A 22,521-nucleotide genomic window follows, 5' to 3' on the forward strand; every position below is an offset into this window, starting at 1 on the left:
AAAGAAAACTGATGATTAATTTCTTTTTTTTTGTCAACAGTACAGTGAAGCAGCAGTAAAAGATTACAATCGTGGTCGACATTACCTCGTGGACCTGGCGCGGCGCTCCTCCGTACCGGTGTTTGATAATGTAGACGACGCCATGCTGTGTGTCGTGCGACGTCTGCGCACTGAACTCTAGCACGCGAATGTCGCACTTAAACCTCACACAATACAGGCGTGTTTACTCTGAAATATTGAAGACTACACCGCTGCCGATGAAGTTTTGTTATACAAGTAAAGAGCCGGTAAAGTTGTGTTACATTGAATAATACTGTTTCTTAATACTGTTTAAAAAGCAGATAAAACTTATGAATTGTTTGTTGTGGGTTTAGATTACATATTTGCATTTGGTTAATCTTTTGGTCGTTTCCATGTAAACGTACCTTTGTAAAGCACTTTTTATTTCAATGGAAACGCAACTTTAACGTGCCCAATTTGTGAGATCATTCCGGGGATACATTGCAAGAAGTGACGTCATCACTAGCGATTTAATAGCCAATGCAGATAAAAAGCCATAGTTGATTGTCTAAAAGAAAGCACAGAATAAATGAAATGGTATTTGCTTTATTTGTTGCATCGCTATTGATAGTGTTGTATTGAATCTCATTTGCTACTACAATGTCGACGAGACAGTTTGCAAAGATTCCTCGTATAATTCCATTTCTAATCACAATTAACACAATAAAGACAAAAAAAAACTTTAAACATCGTTAAAATGGCGCGTCAAGGAGTCTCATATATATTATGTACTTATATCTAACGTGTTATATGAAAATCTTTTAGTCTAGTACAAAACAATGTCTCTCTTTTATTTTGTCACTCTCTAATGTATTATATTAAATATAATATATAGGCACTAATTATTTTAAACAAATTTTAACTAAGCATGCGTGAGGCCAGAGTGGATGGTGATGGGAAAAATAAAAAAAAATGTAAATAAACTTCGGTAGAATTTCTATTACGAAATTCTAAGGAGATCCTTTAAATTATCAATGAATGTTTAATTTGCAGTGTAACGGTATTACTAGAGTGGACCAGAGAAACAAAAATAGTTAATTATTGTAGCACTCAGAGACAATCAATGGTCACATAAGGGGCCTTCTTTAGTGACAATGGTCACTCAAGGGCCTCCCTTAGTCACATTTTTCACTTGGTGATAATAGTGACATAAGGGTCCTCCGTTAGTAACAATTGTCACTTAAGGGTCCTTTGTTAGTGACAATGGTCACATAAGGGTCCTTTCTTAGTTGAAATTAAACGTCTTTGAGTGCGTCAGTTAGTGTTTATCCAACATGACAAATGCACGTGTCCAACGCACTATGCATAAAGTACATTAAAATTTTACTCCATTGTCTTTTACTAGTTCAATGAATTTTATATTATAAATGCATTGAAAATTTTTGTTTCTAAGAATAAGACATTTAGTGGGTCACAGACAATTCATATACTAAAGATTTAAAGACATAAATGATAGTGAGAATTTACTATTTTACAAAATATTCTAAATTATGTTCAAAAAGAAAAAAAGAAATCCGTGGATTTCTATTTCTATCTCTGTTTTATTCAAAGAGAATGAATGAGTTGGAGATGTGTAAAAATTCAAGAGACAGTTGTAATTATTTTTAAACAGCACAATCTTTTTCTTGTTAAATAATATAATGTCGAGATCAACAACAAAAAGTTTGAAGTCCGTTTTATCCATCAAAATGTTATGAGTTTTATATATTATACTTCACTATGACTCATTTATGTATTTAAATCTTGAACATATAGATCTTTTAGTGTATTGGCAATATAGGCAAATGTAATAATTGTTTTGGAATCATGAAGAGTACAAATATATTGCTCACGTAGCAAATTTAAGATTAAAATTAATTGCAATGAATAATAATTATTATGTAACATTTAATCGTTATTTCATATACTCATTCTAGTTGTAACGGAATTTTTTAGTCGCGGAAAATGCTACATCAATGCGGTAACACTTTTAAACTTTATTGAGGTTTTAAAAGCCTCATAAATACCTAAACTAGGTATAACATAGATAATAATAGATAATTGTAAGTTTTAAATAAATTTTGACCCACTGTCGCTAAAATTATTACATTTTTTTTAATATAATAAAAGCAGCAAATGTCATTTTGCTAGTCACTCTCTGCGTTAACATTTTTAAGTACTTCGTAATATTGTTTGATAGTACAAAAATCTAATTTATAGTGAAATGTCATTATTAATTGTAATTATATGCCATGTACGCTTATTATAAAACTAAAAACATCACATGTAAATATAAATATTTGTAATAATTAAATATTTGTTTTATTTATTTACTGTGGCTTTCTGAAATCAAACCTCAAAACTTTTAGCTCTGCTTTGTCAAAGATTTGACTCTCGGAAATCAACGGTTAATGAGTCATTCCCAGTTGAAATTATTTGTGAGTTCTTAGCTGAATAATCGTAAAAAAGGTATATAAAAACACATTGTTTATCTTAATTTTTTTTATTAAACATGATAAGATTATTTTTAATAAAATAATACATAATGTACTTAATATTTAAAACACTGTCATATTCTTCTTATCTTTGCGTCGTCTTTGTTCTTTTTCAATATTCTGTTCTCTACTTTTAAGATTGTCCAATTCCCTGCTCTTTTCTGCAATCTGACTTTTAATATTTAGCGATACACTTGAACCCGACGGATATTTATTCAAAGAATTCTTTAATTTATTTAATTCCAATTCAAGTCTCTTGCTGTCCTGTGCGATCTTAAATTGTTCTATATTAAGATCTTTGTTTGTGGATTGTTTTATGTCGGTTAGTGACGTGTCTGATGTTTCAGGCTTGTCACTCGAATCGCCGAGAGTTCGATTCAGAAAGTTGAAGACGTTTCTTCTCTCGCGCTCCTTTTCTCGTTCGTACGCTCTCTTATTTCTTTCCTCTTCTCTTTTTTGTAATCGCTTCAATTTCTGCTCAACCTGCACAAATCAATGAAACACAAGATTTAGAAAAAAAGTTTGCAGAAAATTTTCAATGCAAAGCATCTTTTGACTAGAGTAAAACATTTTCTAGCATCAGGTTGTGTTTGATGTGGTTTCTGTTACAACATCCCCTTGTGGTTATGTACAATCGCGCCAATAATAATTATTATTAAGAAGATGAAATCCATAAGCAAACAGTACTTTATATATTATTGCTAAAAAAGTCTAAAAGGTCTTTTTAAAATAAATAAATTTATCTTTAAAAAAATAATAACACTTTTATTCCGATGGTGCCGATGACACTGAGTGGACATTATACAATATGGTAATTTTTCACAGATGTATTACTTGGACAGTGTGAATAGATCGACTAACTCAAATTGTTTATACTTTGAACAAAAAAAAAACTAATAGTTAATATAGTGACCTTGAGCGGATCGTTTGCGGCTTGTGAGATTTGCATGCAGTGGTCGAGCGTGCGGCCGGCGGGCAGCGCGCGCGCCTCCACTGGCTGCAGCCGGCCCGCGCCCGCCGCGCCCAGCCCGCTCCCCGGCACGTAACCCATCGACAGTAGCAGCTTCGAACCGATACCCTGACGCACACACACTCACACACATACATAACATGTTCAAACATTATGTATGATTCAAACTTTATAGCGACTATTACAATATATTCAAGTCTCTGAAAACAATCGTATAATATGTGAAAAGGACAACAAATATATGTCCTACAACCAAGAAACAATGAAATGAATTTTTTTTTGTTAGTTCTTTTAAGGGAGGAAAAAGTACTTATTTTGTTTTACTACAAGCACCTGAATAAAAAAAGATGTATTACATAATAATATAGATACATACTCACTCTTGTATATCGCTCCCATTCTCCTATAGCAGGTGCGTTAGCAAGCACACTTTTCTCAGCAAGCAGTTCTGGGCGGCCGGGGATTGCACTCTCAGACTCCGCTCGACACAACTTGTTCTCGGGGTACTCCGTGTCACTGAGACTGTCGTCTGACTCCACATCTTCATTGTCATCTATAGAACATAATAAAAAAGATTTAATAGATAACCAAACTCCTGCCTTAAGTTCATTATGAAAAAATTAGGCACAGAAGGTGGATAGAAATAATAGTTATCGCATGTTTTGAATATACATAAAGACAATTAAAGATTGCTGGCTATCCATGGATGCTAAACATTTTCTTCAAGAAAAAGACTTATAAATAATGCAACTTCCTAAAAAAAAAAAACTTACTGCTTAATGGAAATATTTCTTCAAATGACAAATGAAATTCATCCGCCGATATTTTTCTTTTCTCGCCAGTTTTCACACCATTCTCTAATTTTGCTACACATTCTTTGTTATCAAAGTCAACACTTTTGACTACAGCTATGTGCCATAAATGATACTTTTCAGTGGATTTCTTTGCTACACTGATATCCTGTAAAAATATAAGTGCTCTTATAAATTTTGTATCTTAAAACATTAGTTTAAATAATCCACATTTACTTAACAAAGTTATTATATTTTTTTGTGTCATCTATTACATAATGTATAAGAAATAATAAATACTTTTACATACCTCACCATCAGCTGGCTTTAGTTTGAGCAATATCCTACTTCCTGGTTTTATAGATTCATAATTAGGTTCTATAGCTTCCTTTAAATTGGACAATTGTACTAACGCCCCATGAGAATATCTTTAAAAATAAAACAATACATTAATTTGGGTGCATAAAAATATATTAGCATGAAAACTGTATTATATTTTTAAAAGAATATTCAATATTATAATGTGACAAACTCACCTACATTGCTCATCACTAAACTTGCACTCCCCATCAAGATAAAATGGACATGGCAACATTTCTGCATGTGTTGGATGTGTAAACAGTACTCTGACCTGAAGACAATTACAATATACATCTTACTAATATTATAATTGTGTATATTTGTTTGTTAGAAGGTATCTCTGAAACGGCTAATTGGATATCAATGAAATTAGGCCCACAAATAGAACATAGACTGTAAGAATAGATAGGCTACATTTTTTTTTTAATTCTGCATGGACGGAGTCACGGACGACAGCTAGTCTTAACAAAACGAAAATATACCTTGGTATACCCTAAAACTGAAACTAGAAAAATCATAAAGAGTCTTTGCATTAGCATTTCACTAGTTAGTTGCAGTTTAACTTTTGCAACTCCTTGAATCTTATGTGTCAGGCCATCTCTACTATGCAACAAGTAAAGGTATATATATTTTTGATTACCATTTAATTTATTTAACTTTGTGGAATAGATAGAAAGTTAAAGAAAAAGATTCATAAGAAGTTTTAAAGTCATACCTGTAGATCAGAAAACTGATCATTATCCTGGTGCGGCTCTACAGTGCTGACCATGGCATTGTGCAGGCTCGGCTGTCCACCCCACTTGTGTGTATGATACACAGCACATTTCATACCCAGCAGAGTTGCTAGCTCATCCTTGAAATAATTTTTAGATAAAGTATTGCTATATATTGACCCTGAAGATGAAGAGTTATATTTTTATGGGATCCCTTTAGAGACAAATGTCTTTTCATTGTATATTACGGTGTATCGACCATTAGTTTGTCCTATTTTCATAAGGTAGACATTTAGTTTCCAAAACATTTGAACAATGAATAATATAGGCAATGTTCCCCATTATATAAGGGTTTGTATTATGATGTTTATACTTTTACCTCTATATCACTTTTATTATCATCCTCTTTTGATGCTTCCATAGAATCTTGATTGTTTTCTGTACTATATGCTCCACTTTTAGACATTTCTTGCTGTAAAATTAAATTACAGTACCCACAATTGAGTTGAAATTAACAAGACATAACTAATGTACAATTCAAAATAGCAACATGAAATAATTAACTTAGATGACTTGGAAAAGTACGAGTTAAATTTTTATTTATTTACCATAAACAACGCATATTCATCATCCAATTCATTCTTGCTACTATCAGTTCCCAAGACATTGTTTTCCTCATTTTGCTCTTTTTTCGTTTCTTTAGATTGTGCATCCAGGCTTTCTTGTGTAACTTGGATCAGCTTTTGCATCTGTGACTTTAGTGTCAACAGCGATTCTCGCATATCACCTTGAGCGTCCGCAAGGGAATCATTAACAAACTGTAACTATACACGCAAGATTTCATAGTTAAGATTGCACATAATTTATTCATTTCCATGACAAAAAATTAAGCCTTACTTGCTCGTTGTATTGAGCTAAAGAATTTTGTAATTCTTCCATCTTATTAGTTGGTAAAAGATTTGTTCGCTATTAATATTTTTTAATGAATTAAATACCAATGCAAACATCAAAAGGTTTGTTGTTAAAATATTAATGAAAAGAAACATTAATAATTATCTTTTCAACAGCTACAAATTATGTCAGTACATAAAACATTCCTTATATTTAAACTGGTAATATATTAAGGTAAAAAGAGCAGCGTAAAGAAATTAACTACGGCTCATATTTTGGTACTTTTGGCTTTTTGACATGACATTTTTCCGCGTGCGCTGACAGCTGAAATTAAAATCTATGCTTATTTTCTTAGTCTATGGGCTTTGATAAAGTAGATTAAATCCAAACCCAGGAACTCTTTAGAAAAGTAGTAGATAGTATAAAATGCAAATAAAAACCGCAGTTAAGTCTCGGTTCCATTTTAGGTAAGTTAGTGTCAGTTTAGTCTTTTATAAACGTCTTAAGTTGGTTCCATACCAAATAGAAGTGAGAGCGAGATGTATGAGCCGACTTGAATGTTAGTACCAGTCCTTTTGAGGCGCGCCACTTACGTCGATCGTGCTCGAATATTGCTATAAGTTAAAAATTATGACTAATTAATTAACTAAATATGCCTGAGCCTAAATAGCATAAATATAAGATTAAAACAAGAAATACAAATTTACATTTTTATTGCATTCATAATTTATACATCATTTAATGCTCCTATTGTCTCTTTTTTAATAACACTTGCTAGTAATGATTTAACGTCTGGTCCAGTGTAACTTTCATTGACATCGAAATTGGCAGACAGAGCATGGAATGTTCTATTCATTATAGATTTAAGTTTATTTTTAATATCATCTTTATTCCGCTGTATATTATTTTCCATTTGTTCTGCTTGAGTTTTAAGTTCCTCATTTCTCATATTCAATTCATTTCTTAAGAATGTTACTTCTTTTGTTTTAATGTCATCTTCTTCTTCTCTTTCTTTGCATAATCTTTTATATTTTTCTTCCAAAGACTTTAATTCATTGGACAATCTAGAATTTTCCTCTTCCTGTTTTTCAATAATGTTTTGAAGGCCGGTAATTTTATTTTTGTAGACATTTAAGTCATCATTTTCTTGTTTTTGTGATGATTTTAAAATGCTACAATCCAATCCTTTTGACATTATGAAATCTTCATATAACTTTATTTTATTTTCATACTCAGCTAATAATTTTTGGACGATACTGTTTTCATACCCAATATTATTGTTACTCCCTTGATTGCATACACCTTGGATGTTGTCCAATATTTTATCCAGTTTGTCTGTCATTCTATTCATATTTATTCTTATTTCACTATTGCTTATTCTTTGTTCAGACATAAATAAATTTAATTCATTTGAGTTGTTCAGAATTGGATTATTCATTATATTAGAACTAGAAATTGGCACAATCCGATGATCATATGAAGTAACCGTAATATTTTCTTGGTTTTGTAATATTGGACTTGTTTTTTTCCAATTAATTTCTGTACAACTGTCGGTGCAATCTATTTTTTCAGATGTTTTAGTTTTTGTTGTACTTCTTTGAGGCTTATGCCTTATGACTTTTTCAGCACTTTCATCAGAATCAGAAGAATTAGATTTTGTATAATTTGTAGATTGTATTGGTAACACAGAATGACCCATAGTAGCCATTCTTTTTAAAATTGAATCTTTAGTTCTCCTATTTATTGATGAATCTGTGTCACTTTCCTTATGATCTGTAGGATTTTGAGTTAATATGTTATTTTCTTCACATTTCATAATTTCAGGCTTACTTTTACTATCCTCATTTGAATTTTCCATAGTAACACCCAACAATTTTAAGTTTTCAATACATTTTGAAATTTCTGCTTCAGTACCATATAAACTCCAATATTTTCCAGTGTTATCATAAAATGATAAATTTGCATTTTCCTTAATAACTACCTTCAGTTGTGGAGAAATATTTGTACAAGATAAAGTAACTTTATTAGAATCATATAAGATAATGTTACATTGTTCAGTTTTTTGATTTTTTATTATGGCAGCACCTGTTTTCCCTTTAGACACATATGCATTATTAGACCTGAAATATAATAAAATAATATAACAGAGGCTCAGCCAATACAAAATTGTTATTTAATGCATGTATGATACTGGTAGAAATAATATTGTATGTACCATTCGTAGGCGTAAAAAACGCCAGCGTAGACTATTTGTGAAGCTTTAGACTCTTCATTTTTCTGCTGTGCATCATTTTGAATTGGTTGTGGTACATATATCAAAGAAGCATTTTCTTTGTCTTCATGTTTGTCAGTATTAAATATTTTTGATAAAGATGTGCTAGAAAAATAAATTATCGTGAAAACGTCTAATAAAATAGTAAATAGTAACAAAATAGCGAAGTTAACAAACCTTGAAACTGGTGTAAAGAAATCGACATCAACTTCCTCAGCTTCCAACATTTTGTTACTTTTGTTTATAAATTATAACCGTTAGTTTTTATCGCAAAATAGCCTAAAAGTCGTCACTTTAGGGACTTCTAAATTCGTAAATAATTTTATGATATTCAAAAGGACAACAAAAAATAAGAAGCAAAAGCTCCAGAACCAGAACTGTCATTTATACTGCTCAAAGAGTATTATTCTAGAAAAAAGTATAAAAAGGTTTCATGAATTTCGTCGTATGAGAATATATGAAATTAATATTATAGTTTTACTAATTTGTGATATTTGAATTGTAGAGCTAAATATTTTTCATCTTTCTTTATACACCTTTGTATACTGTACTACTTTCAGTTATCTGTATCTTTCAATGTTAAAATGTCATTTCATTTTCTTATCATTCATTATCAATACTCCGTCGCACAATTTTAAAACGGCATTTCCTTAAAATATTTTAAGCTAACCATTGAACTTTTCAGCAATTAGTTTTTGATATACTCGATATTAAGTGTAAAATTTTTGAAAGTAACAAAATCTGTGTTAAATAAAAATGCCTGATTCTTACACGTGCATCACTTGTCAGGTTCTGTTCAAAACAGCTGACTTACAAAGAGAGCATTATAAATTAGACTGGCATAGATACAATTTAAAAAGAAAAGTTGCTTCAATTCCTCCAGTTACGCTAGAAGAATTTGAACAGCGGGCAAAAGAACACAAGGAGTCAGCTGAAGCGATACGAGATGAATCAGCCTATTGCAGATGTTGTTCAAAATTGTTCAACACAAAGAACGCTTACAACAATCATCTTAATAGTAAAAAGCATAAGCAAACTGAAGAAAAAAGTATAAAAGAGGGAAATGATGACCATAGTAATCATTCTGATACTGATAGTTTTGTAAAAATTGATAATGTAGATAAACTTCCTATCAAAAATGAACCTGAAAAGTTCGTTGTTGTAAAGCCTGTTGGCTCAGGAGATGAAGATATTGAAACTGATTCCGAAATTGAAGAGGTATGTCTTATAAGAATTATTTTAGCTATAAAAACATAACTTCTACCTTTGAGTACCATTATAATAACATTTCACAATGATAATAAAAGTTATGACATCATTTTACGTATGGTATGAGAATCAAATCTTAACAAACTATATTTGATTAAGTAAAAAATAAATTAAAATTTTCAGCTTGATTCAGATGAATGGGATGAATGCCGTATAAAGGAAAGTGATTCCCTAATTAAGCCAAGAGACTGTCTGTTTTGTACACACCATAGCAAGAATATGGTTAAAAACCTGAAGCACATGTCCGAAGCACATTCCTTCTTTATTCCTGATGTGGAATATTGTGTTGATGTCAAAGGCCTATTGTTATATTTGGGTGAAAAGGTAAAACATATAAATTTTGATAACCAATTGTAGTACTTAGACCTTTTTTTATGAGTTCAATTATTATGGCTTACTGTGAATATCAACTGCTGTAATACCTATACAAAACATTGTTATATCTGTTTTTTTGGATGTTTGAAGTCAATCAGTTCAAAGGGAAATTTCAAAGAGAATGAGTCTCGCAAAACTAATTTTATAGGTGTTTCAGCAGTTTTAAAACTTACGGTAAGACAATAATTATTTTAGATTATTTAATTCATTTGTATTAACTTTATTTGATATAGATTTCACAAGGATACATGTGTCTTTGGTGCAATGAGACAGGACGCACTTTCTATTCATTGGAAGCTGCCCGAGGACACATGATTGATAAAGGACATTGTAAAATGTTACATGAAGGACTTGCTTTAGCGGAATATGCAGATTTTTATGATTATAGGTAATTTATGTTTACTTAAAATATAATTTTTACATGAATGTCCTTTTTTAAATATCTTTATAAATAAAATAAAAAACTTTAGCTCTTCATATCCTGACCACAAAGAGGGTGAAGAAAACATGGATGTGGATAATGAAGTGGAGGAGCCAGCCAACTTGGAAGAGTCTGATTACCAGCTTGTTCTTCCTTCCGGTGTTGTAGTTGGACACAGGTCTCTAATGAGGTAATTAATTGTTTTTATTATTATCTATGCTAAGCAACTTCCAATTATTATTTTTTTGTACTATGCAGAGAATAAAGATAATTTTCTATTTCTGTGTATTTAAAGCAATAAGTACAGGAATTTTCAAAATGTATTTTTAATCATTGTCATATTCAAATATGTAAAGTATATTTGTTTAAAGCGCAATTATATTAACATTCTAGGTATTACAAGCAGAATTTGACCCATAACAGTCAAGTTCTTGTTAAGAAGTCTGACCGCAAGTTACACAGGTTGCTAGGTGTTTACAAAGCCTTGGGATGGGCACCAAAGGAGCAAGCGTTAGCTGCCAAGTAAGTGTTGGAAAATTTATACAAAGTCAATTAATAAAATTAACTGAATGTTGAATATTACTGGAACCTTGACTATGTGTTACCGAGACCAAAATTTCCGTTTAAAATATATTGCTATCTCTCTTTTGTTAAAGATATAGACAGGGATGATGATACATTTCATACAGATTTTAGTCTCGGACACATTATCTTAACAATATCTGGGTGAGATAAAATTTTGTAAGCCCCCTAATTGTTTTTGAAAAGAACAATGTTTTTATGCAAGTTTTTAAGGGCAATGGAAACACACAGTTAATCCATGCATGCGTACCATGAATATATTGTCTATTATCCACAATCCAGGTTTATAAGTCAACTAAAAAATGGACTGTACGGATTTCATTTATTGCAGGAAAGCGCGTGATATCCACTTCATGAAGAGGGTTCAAGCCAAGTGGCAGATGAAGCTGTCATTGAAGGCCAACAAGTTCCAGAAGCATTACCGACCTCAAGTCAACTTCTAGAAGTTTGTACATCTAGAATATTTTAAATTAAGCAATTATATTTGTCCAATCATTTAACATGCTACACAGTGACGGAGTTTCCATTAGCGAGACACATGAATAAAAACATTTTCTTTTTTGTTTCATTGAATATTTTTATGAAATGCAAATGCAGTATTGTATCATATTGTATATCAATTTTTCTTTTGGTAATTTATAACTAAAATATCCATTTTGTTACAATATTTCATGAATAAAATATCTGGGCTAAAAACGTAATTAGATCAATAATTTTAAAGTTAAAAAAATAGGTCAATCCAAACGTTGTTGATTTTTTGCTGAAAACAATATACGATTAGAAAATTATTTGGATAACTTTGTATATGAATACACAAATATTTAAATCACCCTCTAAATAATAGATCATGTTTTTTGATTGCTATTGCGATCTATTGCGTACAGGGATTTGTTGAAGCAATGCTGGTATCATAAATAAATTTATGTTAAATCATTTCGGTTGTTTTTTTTTATATTATAAGGTGGCAAACTAGCGAGCGGCCACCTGAAATCGCTGAAATAACGAAGTGACCGTTGTCCATAGACATACGCAATTGCATATGCAAATATATTAGATATTTTCCCTTCCCATGCATACTCTCACCCGGAAAGTCCACTTCCACTTCCCATTCCTTTCTTATAAGAAAAAGAGTGGGAAGGGAATTTTTTTAGTTTTATTTGTCTTTTGTAACTGGTAACAGTATTTTTTTGATTTGGATATTAAAATAAGCACTAACTATGACGTAAATAGGAATTAAAATAATAATCACATGATCCAAAGTTTTCAAATTAGACAAAAGAGGGCGTTAATATTTCCGACCTTCCGACCGGAAACGGAAGGTTTAATTTGAGACGGTTTCCGGTTATCGGGGACTAAGTAAATAACATGTTTTTCTTATTGATAGGAAGTAATATCTACGTTTGTAGTTTCTTAATATTTGTTTTTGTAATAAATATATTTGTTTGAAAATTAACGTAGATACAAGTTATAATTTTGACGTCGATGTGATTGTTTCTTATAAGTTAAGAGAGTAGAGGTTAAATGAAAAATCGTTTCAGTTATAGTGCTTGTAAAGATTTTATTTTTCTTTAGTTGTCTTAACCTCTATGTATTCATATTTGAGTTTACTGCCAGTGTCACCTACTGTGGGCTTCTCCGGTATAGTCCATGGTATTTTTATTGGATTTCTGTCAATTTTCAAACTAATTCTGTACAAGGGCAGTACGTTAACTTTACCGTTTAAATAATGTGATATAGATTTCGATAGAGCTTCGTTTATAACGTATTGGGACTCTATATCTTTGATATTTTCTACATATTTCAATATGATGTTTTTCATTTCTTCTTCGGTTTGATTTTTTTCTGAATGCTCTGTTGTGGATTCTAAACAGCTTCCTAGAGCGAAAAGCCCTAGTATCTGAAAAAAAAAACAATAAGTCTCTTGACTCTACCATAGACACATACTAGATACAGAGTAAAAAATAAGAAGGACCATATAATTGCAGGATGGTTTTTTAATACAAGAAAGAAAACTTACCACAAGGTTAATAATCATCTTCATTCCATAACGTAACTGATTAAATATCGTTTAGATGTAAGCATTCAATTTAATTATTATAAACAATGAAATTGTATTCAATCACTTTCGATACGGTTATTAGGAATGACTCCATAAAACAACCTTTAACATTTCTTATAACAGGAGATTTGAGATAAGAAATTTTAATACCTTTGTTGATCCATATTTTGTGTGTGTTGTTCTCAGTGCTAATATAAAGTAAAATAAAACAATACATAATATTAAATAGGTATTTAATATACTAAAAATTAACCCAAATTCTAGCACTTTTCTTGTTGTTGTTTATTCCAGTCAATTTTCCTGAATTTGTTCCTGTAAAACTTAATGGTGCGTTTGTACTGGTAAGTCTAGGACTCCCCGAGGCGCAGTGCCTCGTCTGGAGAAACCTAAGGCTGCCTTCAGGACGCACAGGCCTGCTTCTATCGTGCGCTTCCTGTCACAACCGTCGCCGAGCGCTGGATTTATTTCCACCAAGTCAATAGCTCGGAGCCTTCCCGTCGCGTGAATTATTTCCATCAAGTTAATTGCTTCTCGAAGAGAAAGTCCACCTCTCACTAATAAAGTAATTCGTTTGTTAAACATAGGATCTCATAGATTTTGTCACTAGATAATACTGTTTGAAATATTACGCACAAGATTCAATCGATTAAGAATTCTTACAAACATAAACGGTTTATTTACAAAGCATTACCTGCTTTAAGTACATTTTTGCATAATTTGGAATCATTATTTCACTATACAGCAGCAGTTCCAGGTTTTATTACATTACTAGCTGTCGCCCGCGACCCCGTCCGTGCGGAATTAAAAAAAAAAACTTAATTAGTAGTCTATGTGTCCTTCTAGGTTATGTTCTATATCTATGCCAAATTTTATCGCTATCCGTTCAGCCCTTCTAAAGATATATTCAAACAAACATCCATCCATCCAACTAAACAATCGCATTTAAAATATTAGTAGGATTACATGTTTTTTCATAGCGTAGAAATAAATAAGTCATGATTGTTCTTGTGTATGGTAGTTACCTGGAGTGCCCGTGCTAGGTGCTTCTAGTGCGTCCAAAGAATCGATGTCAAAGCTAACATGAATGGGCTTCTTCATTTCAGGATCTAAAACCTTCAATATATGCTGAATAGATTTCCTTATACCGTGTCTGAAATTAAATTAAACATTCAATATTGGGTCTTCGAAGGTAAATTATATAAAGAAGATTTGTTATCATAAAAACTAAGTTCCAACGCAAACTTACTCCTCAATATCTTCCATTGCAAATGCCGGTACTTTATATTTCTCGATTGCTAATCTTTCATATTCATCAACGGATCGAAGTCCTATATACCCCAGGTTCTTAATTGAAAACCTAAAATTTTTAAAATATTTGTTTAGTTTCCACCATAAATAAAGTCACGAAGAATACTACGGTTTTAATAGAGAACGGGGCGATTTAAAAGTTTAAAACTAGATTATAAATTTTGCAAGCTAATTTAAACTAGAGTTAACACATTCGTTGCTACGGATTCTCCTAGGATTTTTTTGATGAGGCACCGAGCGTTTTTTTGCTTTCACTATAGAATGTGTTTAAAACTTTAGATTGAAATGAAGTTTTTAATTCATTCCACGAGAGGCGATAGTACTGAAAATGGTTATGAAAGGGTTTATATTTTTGACGAAAAAAGTGACCACCACTACCTAAAGAAAGGCAAACGCAACAATATGATGCGATGTAAATGATTTACCTTTATGTATTTTACTTTTATGTAAGTTAGACGAAGGAAAAAAGGAGTAATATAAGCAGTCACACTCGTTAGACGAAACGTAGAATTAATAAAGACTTTCATCTCTTTCCTCTTTATGACAAGATCATTGCGACAGTAATATATAATTTTTGGTATATTTACTTGGGCACTTGCCAATCCATGGTGGGTAGGTAGGGCCAGTAGTCAGCTAGCTCCTTTACGAGTAGCGCGACGGGCATTCCATGTACAGATCCGGAGTCCGAAGTCTTATTGGTGTTGATGTCTGCGTGCGCGTCCACCCAGATCAGGATCATATCCTCATTCACTTTATAGTGTCCGTCTACTGTACCTGGACACATAATTATCCAATATTTTAAAGGGCGGAGTCCGAGTTTTCTGATCTAGTTGACGGTATTTAATGCAGAGATTCAACTTGATAATACAGTCCAAGTTCGCTTTCACATAAATAAACATGTTTGTGAAATTCGCAGGTCCGATTAACTGGAAAAAGTCATCAAAGAATCGGAGGAGAAAATTAGGCCTTGTGAACATGTGGAAGTTAACTTAATCCCTAAGCAATTTTCCGAGCCGGCCAATCGTGTCCAAATAATTGAGTACGTCAAAAAAAGATTTATTTCCTGCACTAGTTCCGTAGCTAACGACGCGAATCAGTGCGCGTCGGGTTACTTCCAAATGATCAAAGGAGCCGAGGACTTCGTTAAAAGCTTTATTTATTTGCGACATCGATACGTTTTCACTTGTAGGGAAGAATTTTTTATAGATCTGTTACAATTTGAGATGAACATTAAAAATAATAATTTCATACTACATATTTTAGAAGAAGGAGCCAAGCGCTTTATCTTATTTTAAGTGATCCTTGAATATACATAAGTTGTAATAAAACTCACCAACCCCTATAGAATGATCTCCACCGATGGTGATAGCCACTCTTCCGTCCTTAAGCACTTGCGATACACGCTCTGACAGTTTCTTGTTGCAAGCCGACACCTGAGAGAGATGGCTCATGTTGTCCACCTTTACTTCAGCCTCAGTTGTCGTCGTGTCAATATCTCCATAATCCTTGACATCCAGACCGTCTGTATTTTAACTTGAATTTTGTAAGTAAGATAAGGAACATAATATAAATATCATGTGAATTATGTCGCGGTATCGTTTTTAGCTATCTTTTTGCAATGCTCATATAAAATATTCTAAATTGATATATGCGACTTCTTTTTTCGTAATAAGGGTCGTAATATGTTAGACAGTGTTTACTCAAACTTGACATTTAATTTGTATTGAGCACATAAAATACAAACAAAACTTAGATGACAGCAGAGGACGTTTTTTGCTGTAAACTAATTATTTTAAAAGTCGAATAATAATATGTTAATAATTACCTATTGTTTGAAGATGATTTATCAAACCGGCAGATCTCACAGCTGCCGGGGCAACGCTCACACCGTACTTCTTTTGTCCCTTTTCGAATGGCACTCCGATAATACCGACACTCTTCAAAGGCTCCCATTTTTGAGCTTGACTCATTTTTCTAATAATTAATTTTACGGAATTCATTATTTATTTAACACTGTATTAAACAAACGTTTAACTACAACTAAACAATGTAACAAACTGAATGGGAGTAGACTTTATCTTTATCATTTCGACTGGGTCAAAAGGTTGGGTCTCAAACACTTATATTCTTCTAACATTTACATCATATTTAAGCTTATGAAAAAAATTTACATAATCTATCAATTGCTTTATATCGCTTTGTTATTTCTATCAATATGTTGATATTTAATAAAAAGCATTTGATTTAAATTTATATCGCCACCATTTACGGCACAAATCGATAATTAGGGAGCATCGTAATTCTTTCTTTATGATGCGCATGTCTATTCTTTATGTATTCCATAAGTTCAATGTCAAGTTTAATTAGTATAATTTTGATGGTATTAAATAAAAAAAAACTATAAAGTGAATTAAAATCAACGTTTATTTTATGTTCATTTTATTTTACTAAAAAAATAAATAATTAATAAAACGGATTGAACTTACACGAGTTGTGTTATCCAAAGAAAAACCGTTTGTCCGTGTTTATCGTCTTTACACTAAAGAACTGTAAATCTATATTCGTTTTGTATTTATGGAAGTGTACGGAGAACAACATCGTAATTTATGCTAATTTTCAACCGAAAATAGGCGCGTCCTAACGAATTATATTTAGTGTTGATGTCCTAATTAAAGAACCACGTTAAATTAAACAGTCAAGTATTCTACATTTAAAGGACATAAGAAAAAAATCATCAAAACATTTGCAAAATTAGTAAATATAAATATAAATAATTCGGTTCCACTCTTTTTTGAAAACTGGATATTTGAGCTTCTTGTGATATGAATCTCATAGGTGACTCATAAGCGTTATTGATCCAATATTCATAGGGTCCGATGACAGTGAATACATTGTACGTGGCCACAGACGATACAGACATTGAGGCACATGGAAACGATACTATTCCAACTACTACCGAGCCCAACAGCACCGGTCCTCCCTCACCGAATTGATCCACATAAGTTCTCAAATTGGAATCCTCCTCTATTCCACAAACACAATTGTTCCAATTTGAATTTATACAAGACACCTTTTGGTATATTTGCTTCTGTATGGCTATCACTCGTCTATTTATCTTCCCGAAACCGACAGCAACCAATGCGGCTTTCTTTAACTTCTTATAGTTCAAATTACCGATCCGTGGCCGGCTCACCAACGACTCAAGTAGAGGTTTCACAGTCAGTACGAGACCGATATTATTTTGCATTTTGATTGCATCACTGTCGGAGTTCGGTTTTAATTGGAAGGAGTATTCGCCGTGTCTTCTTTTAAAAGCGATCGTGAAGACATTACTGTTTACTGAGATTCTGTCGAAAGCCGCGATGGTTACTGCGACATATTTTAAGTCGTTTTTAAGACATTTACCAGAGGTTAACACGGTGCGATCATTTATAATAGTGCCAGTACACATGTAGAATAGCGCGCCGTCCAGCAAGGCGACAACGTAAGGATGTTCCTCCGCTACCATTTCTATTGTCTTCCAATCTTTTGGATCTTCTAGTGCAACCATTCTCGGAACAATGACTAGCCATATGTATATTTGGATAATTGTTTGTAAAATTAATAACATAATCGATTTATATTGTATATATAAATGGACATTTTTCACCAAACATAAATTTAATTTCAAAAAGCATTATACATTAAATAAATCAAAACAAACTATGACTGTTCTTTGACAAGTAATGAAATATGTAATCAAAGAGTAGCACTACAATGTAGGAAAATAAAATTGTAAGAAAAAGAGTAATATGATTAATAGGTAACCCAAAACATTCGCACGTTATTTTATTGAGAATATAATAATGCAGACAACTAAACTATTACTAATCATATATATATATATATATATATATATATATTACATTTTATAACAATCAATGAAATGTAGTTAAAAAATACGTTCGTTACAATATAGAAAACGTGGTGGATTATTATCTGGTGAATCGTTTACATATTGATAAATCACTTAGCACCTATGATAATTTTCTGTTATTTGTTTTGAAATGTATGTGCACTTTAAAGTTTTGAATCAATGGAAACGTGAGTTTGAAGTATTTTCTTAAGAATTGTTTTGCTCTCATTTAAATATATACAATAGAGCTTTTGTTATATCGAATCAAAATGCTTTTACATTTACAAAATTAATTTTGTATTAAGGTTTATTCGATATCAAAGGAACAATAAGATATTCATTTTTCGTTTGATCTGTTTCTTAGTATCTCATCATATTTTCTTCTTTAAAATATAATAGTAAAATGAAATATTTGTTTATTATATGAATCAAGTATCTATTGCCGATAATTTAAACTACAGCTTACTACTGAAAAGAAAGGTAAAAGCTTCTGTAAAATTGTTTTATTACTATTAAAGTTTGCTCGTAACAAACTCTAGAATCTTTTTTTGTCTTAGGTCTTGTCTATGGTTATAAGTTTAGCAAACATGTGAGTTTCAAATGCTGCTATTGTTTTGGGGACGTTACGAATTCATAAAGATTCTTAAAGTAAATACTCTGGTTAATTTTCTCATTCATAATGCAATCGTTCTCCCGAGGGTAATGTAAACTGTAGGATGGAGTTATTGATGCTGATTGATATGAAGATAATACTTATGATGCTATTAATCAATTCCCATAAAGCAAATCGATTTATCTTACTAATATTATAAATGCGAAAAGATGGATGTATGTTTATTTGAAGGCATCTCCGGAAAAACTCAACGAATCTTGATGATATTTGGCACAGATGTAGAAAAACTGGAAGAACACATAGGCTTATTAAGATTTTTGTGTATGTCGTGAGTGCGGAGTCGCGGGTGATTGTTCCAGTTAGAAGGATAAATTCAAACAAATTAAATGTAACTTAAACGCATATGATCTCAAAACAAAAAGTTAAATTATGGATTCAAGACAGGCCGGGGATACATTTTGGTAAATCTCTCACAAAACGAGTTCATGTCGAGCGTATGTAGGATTAGTGTAAGCTCTCGGAAGTGTTTTGTTTTATTGCCTTGTTGTAGGAAACGTGTAGCGGTTTTTTTAAATAACAAACATTACAAGCCAAGGAAAGCAAAAGAAAGTCAAACGTTACGGGAAAATGATATAAGCTCGAGTTTGAGATAACTTAATTAAAATTGAGAATAAACATTTTCACATAATTTAGATTTTTTTATTTTAAATAGATTAATAACTTTGCGTAAAGCAGTAAAACAGACTAACGGTCGCCCGCGACTAGACAGCGCATAAAGTAGCCATGCATTAGCTTCTCGTCAAAATCAGTCTAGCCGTTTTGGAGATTACCCGAAACAGACGCGGCTTTCCGAACAGACAGACAGACGAACATTTTATAATAAACATTTGTGTTTTTTATCAACAACGCAAAGACATGATGTGTAAGAAATATTTTTTCCCAGGGATTTATTACATTCAGGATACATAGCAAAGTTGTTAGTAACTAACTTAAATTAACTACAATTGTACTTAAGTTAAACTCTAACTCGTTTATAAACTAAAATTGACTAGATTATACTGATTAAATGCCGTATACAGGGAATGAATACTTCGTTACCTGAATTTGTTTGGTGAATGAAATGTGTATTTCGTGAAATTCGTGAAACTCAATTCCTTCGTTAACGCCTTCGTAGTCTGATTTAAATACATTTATTTACATACAAATATAAATTTACAACGAGAATCTATATATATAAAAGAAAGTCGTGTTAGTTACACTACTATTAACTCAAGAACGGCTTTACCGATATAGCTGAAAATTGTTGAGAAGGTAGCTTAAAGCCAGGAGACGGACATACGATACTATTTATTCTTTTTTTTCGAATTTATGCCTTGAAGAGCTGCTTTTTATATAACTTACTAATATTATAAATGCGAATGTTTAGATGGATGTGATGTGGATGGATGGATGGGTGGGCTTACACTAATTAAGTTTTTTTATATATCCACGCGGACGGAGTTGCGGGCGACAGCTAGTTTACAATATATGTAAGATTATGCTGAACTATTATGTAGATTTGAACCTGCATTTGAAAACAAGTGAATATGCACCTTTCTTATCACTCTTGTTCTTCTTATACATGACAATATTTTTTGATTGATATGAGAATGAAATAAGCTTATTTTTCACAGCGGTATCTTATAACCTATTCGTGTACTTAAGAAAAAACCAATACCGTCTCACAATAATCTTATTGCAGGGGAAAAATTTCCGATATGTGATCACATCCGCAACATACTCAGATACGAGGGGAGAGGATCGAGGGGCGAGGAGCGAGGGGAACAGGGGCGAGGGTGACAGGGGAGGGGGCAGAGGGGGGAGACCATAATCATATGTTTGACTGACACATAAAATACTAAAAATTACATTTTATTCTAACTTCTTTATGCAGCTTTGTTACTGAACTTAGAGACAATTTAAGTATGTACATACATTAAAATCTGTCATTTAGGAAATTGATAAAAATAATGTTAAATCGATATATAAATATGCTTTACGGATGTTTTTCCAAATTTATAAATCATTTTTTTTCTTACGATTCCTATATAATTTTTACATCAAAACGAAGCAGCTGACTATTATAAAACTTTAAAAATAAATCACTTTTATAAACATAAATATCAATAAATTGAACAAAACTGGAAACGTGCATCAAAGTAATCACACGCGCAGTAAATCTGATAAATTTAATTGAATTTATAATGATATTACATTCGTCAAACCGTTCGTTGACATTTCATATTTTCAAACCATGAATATATTTGTTCGTGTTACAATAAAGTTATTATTTATATTCCATTGTAAGTTATAACCAATTTAATAGTAAAATATTTAAATTACACGTTTTAAAATATTTTATATTGTTTGAAATTATGTTTGAGTACTAAATGTGAACAATTGCACCAGATTTAAATTATTGGACTAACCGTTGGTTTCTAAAACCAAAATTCTCATTTAAAATTTATTGTTATCTCTATTTTGCTAAAGATGACAGGGATGATAAGCTTAATACAAAGATTTTATTCTCAGAAACCAACCGTAAGTTTGTATTGAAATTAAAAGTTTTTGAACAAGAAACAATTATCGTAAACATATTGTTCTTTGTTCTTTTTCAAGAGAAAAATAAGAACGATAGTATGTTTTTAGAGGAGTGTTTTGCTAATGGAAACTCATATTTAAACATTCAATTGTAACATTTTTATTTACAGATATCAGAATGAATATGAGTGACCGAGAATGTTCTTCAATCTCCTGTTCCAACGTGTTTGACGAGGTTTGCGGTGTGGCTCGCACTGCTAATGGCATCAGCGTCATTAGACTGTTTCATAACGCATGCCATTTGAAAAGAATTAAATGCAAACTAAAACCATACATAGGTAACTAAAAACGACAGATTTATTTATGCGCCAAATTGTTGCATGATAAAAGTACATCTTATTCTTACTAATGTTATAAATGCAAATGTTTGTATGTATGTATGGGTGGATGTTTGTTAAAGGTAACTCCAGAACGGCTATATGGATCTTACTTAAATTTGGCATATATGTAGAGCAGGGTTTGGATGAACATATAGGCTACAATTTTTTTTTAATTTCACGTGGACTCAGTCGCGGGCGGCATCTAAAATATAAAATAATGAATTACAGATGTACATCAAGTTGCGGACAGATTCTGTAACATTAAACATAGAGTCAAATACCCGTATAGTAGCGGGCGAAGGGTTAACGATTTTAGTATTGTCGGTGCTCATCAGGCCTGCAACCATACGTGTCCCACATTTTGCGTCGATACATATGAACCAGCATGTGCACAGATATGGAAACCTAACATGGAATCTTATAATTATAGGCCGATGATCAATCATTGTCATATTGATTTAATTTCCTGCGCTTTAGGTGTCAGTAAGTATTTGCTTTGTATGTAGAG

At 31.9% G+C, this 22,521-nt stretch overlaps 8 protein-coding genes across 10 annotated transcripts in view; 3 read left to right on the top strand and 5 right to left on the bottom strand.

Annotated features, from left to right (window-relative positions):
* The window catches only part of raw (NDT-like domain-containing protein raw), a 39,193-nt gene extending 38,645 nt beyond the window's left edge, over nucleotides 1-548 (top strand). Inside the window, exon 12 of the mRNA XM_013310979.1 lies at nucleotides 30-548. Coding sequence (XP_013166433.1) covers nucleotides 30-181 — 152 coding nt within the window. The 3' untranslated portion in view covers nucleotides 182-548. The remainder of the gene's footprint in view (nucleotides 1-29) is intronic.
* Nucleotides 549-2,543: 1,995 nt separating this feature from the next.
* Nucleotides 2,544-6,574, bottom strand: LOC106116994 (zinc finger CCCH-type with G patch domain-containing protein). Its single transcript, XM_013311060.1, has 10 exons — nucleotides 6,266-6,574; nucleotides 5,977-6,192; nucleotides 5,748-5,840; nucleotides 5,371-5,508; nucleotides 4,832-4,926; nucleotides 4,606-4,723; nucleotides 4,278-4,464; nucleotides 3,885-4,057; nucleotides 3,448-3,612; nucleotides 2,544-3,017 (listed from the first exon to the last, which is right to left on the bottom strand). Exons 1-10 carry the CDS (start codon nucleotides 6,305-6,307, stop codon nucleotides 2,598-2,600), a joined length of 1,647 nt encoding a protein of 548 aa, XP_013166514.1. The 5' UTR covers nucleotides 6,308-6,574; the 3' UTR covers nucleotides 2,544-2,597.
* A 393-nt stretch (nucleotides 6,575-6,967) lies between these two features.
* Nucleotides 6,968-8,915, bottom strand: LOC106116991 (uncharacterized). Its single transcript, XM_013311055.1, has 3 exons — nucleotides 8,709-8,915; nucleotides 8,475-8,636; nucleotides 6,968-8,379 (listed from the first exon to the last, which is right to left on the bottom strand). The coding sequence occupies exons 1-3, from the start codon at nucleotides 8,756-8,758 to the stop codon at nucleotides 6,987-6,989; spliced, it is 1,605 nt and encodes a 534-aa protein (XP_013166509.1). The 5' UTR covers nucleotides 8,759-8,915; the 3' UTR covers nucleotides 6,968-6,986.
* A 217-nt stretch (nucleotides 8,916-9,132) lies between these two features.
* On the top strand, nucleotides 9,133-12,111 carry LOC106116975 (zinc finger protein 622). The gene is made up of 6 exons (XM_013311039.1): nucleotides 9,133-9,749; nucleotides 9,924-10,124; nucleotides 10,409-10,563; nucleotides 10,646-10,786; nucleotides 10,990-11,118; nucleotides 11,510-12,111. The coding sequence occupies exons 1-6, from the start codon at nucleotides 9,288-9,290 to the stop codon at nucleotides 11,619-11,621; spliced, it is 1,200 nt and encodes a 399-aa protein (XP_013166493.1). The 5' UTR covers nucleotides 9,133-9,287; the 3' UTR covers nucleotides 11,622-12,111.
* A 599-nt stretch (nucleotides 12,112-12,710) lies between these two features.
* Nucleotides 12,711-13,323, bottom strand: LOC106117107 (uncharacterized). Its single transcript, XM_013311181.1, has 2 exons — nucleotides 13,196-13,323; nucleotides 12,711-13,075 (listed from the first exon to the last, which is right to left on the bottom strand). The coding sequence occupies exons 1-2, from the start codon at nucleotides 13,217-13,219 to the stop codon at nucleotides 12,737-12,739; spliced, it is 363 nt and encodes a 120-aa protein (XP_013166635.1). The 5' UTR covers nucleotides 13,220-13,323; the 3' UTR covers nucleotides 12,711-12,736.
* A 130-nt stretch (nucleotides 13,324-13,453) lies between these two features.
* Nucleotides 13,454-17,102, bottom strand: arg (arginase). 3 transcript variants are annotated; one of them, XM_013311845.1, is made up of 7 exons: nucleotides 17,032-17,102; nucleotides 16,371-16,519; nucleotides 15,879-16,067; nucleotides 15,133-15,319; nucleotides 14,484-14,594; nucleotides 14,260-14,387; nucleotides 13,454-13,791 (listed from the first exon to the last, which is right to left on the bottom strand). In XM_013311845.1, the coding sequence occupies exons 2-7, from the start codon at nucleotides 16,513-16,515 to the stop codon at nucleotides 13,559-13,561; spliced, it is 993 nt and encodes a 330-aa protein (XP_013167299.1). In that variant the 5' UTR covers nucleotides 16,516-16,519; nucleotides 17,032-17,102; the 3' UTR covers nucleotides 13,454-13,558. The 3 variants fall into 3 exon arrangements, with proteins under 3 accessions (XP_013167299.1, XP_013167298.1, XP_013167300.1); XM_013311844.1 differs by lacking the exon at nucleotides 17,032-17,102 and having other exon boundaries at nucleotides 16,371-16,607; XM_013311846.1 differs by lacking the exons at nucleotides 14,484-14,594; nucleotides 17,032-17,102 and having other exon boundaries at nucleotides 16,371-16,607.
* A 160-nt stretch (nucleotides 17,103-17,262) lies between these two features.
* LOC106117500 (trypsin theta-like) lies at nucleotides 17,263-18,207 on the bottom strand. The gene has a single exon (XM_013311848.1). It carries the CDS (start codon nucleotides 18,153-18,155, stop codon nucleotides 17,280-17,282), a length of 876 nt encoding a protein of 291 aa, XP_013167302.1. The 5' UTR covers nucleotides 18,156-18,207; the 3' UTR covers nucleotides 17,263-17,279.
* A 3,602-nt stretch (nucleotides 18,208-21,809) lies between these two features.
* The window catches only part of LOC106117109 (uncharacterized), a 1,297-nt gene continuing 585 nt past the window's right edge, over nucleotides 21,810-22,521 (top strand). The window contains exons 1-2 of the mRNA XM_013311184.1: nucleotides 21,810-21,971; nucleotides 22,242-22,496. Coding sequence (XP_013166638.1) covers nucleotides 21,812-21,971; nucleotides 22,242-22,496 — 415 coding nt within the window. The 5' untranslated portion in view covers nucleotides 21,810-21,811. The remainder of the gene's footprint in view (nucleotides 21,972-22,241; nucleotides 22,497-22,521) is intronic.

This window comes from Papilio xuthus, unplaced genomic scaffold (assembly GCF_000836235.2).
Source record: "Papilio xuthus unplaced genomic scaffold, Pxut_1.1 DF827680.1, whole genome shotgun sequence".
Lineage (NCBI taxonomy): Eukaryota > Metazoa > Arthropoda > Insecta > Lepidoptera > Papilionidae > Papilio > Papilio xuthus.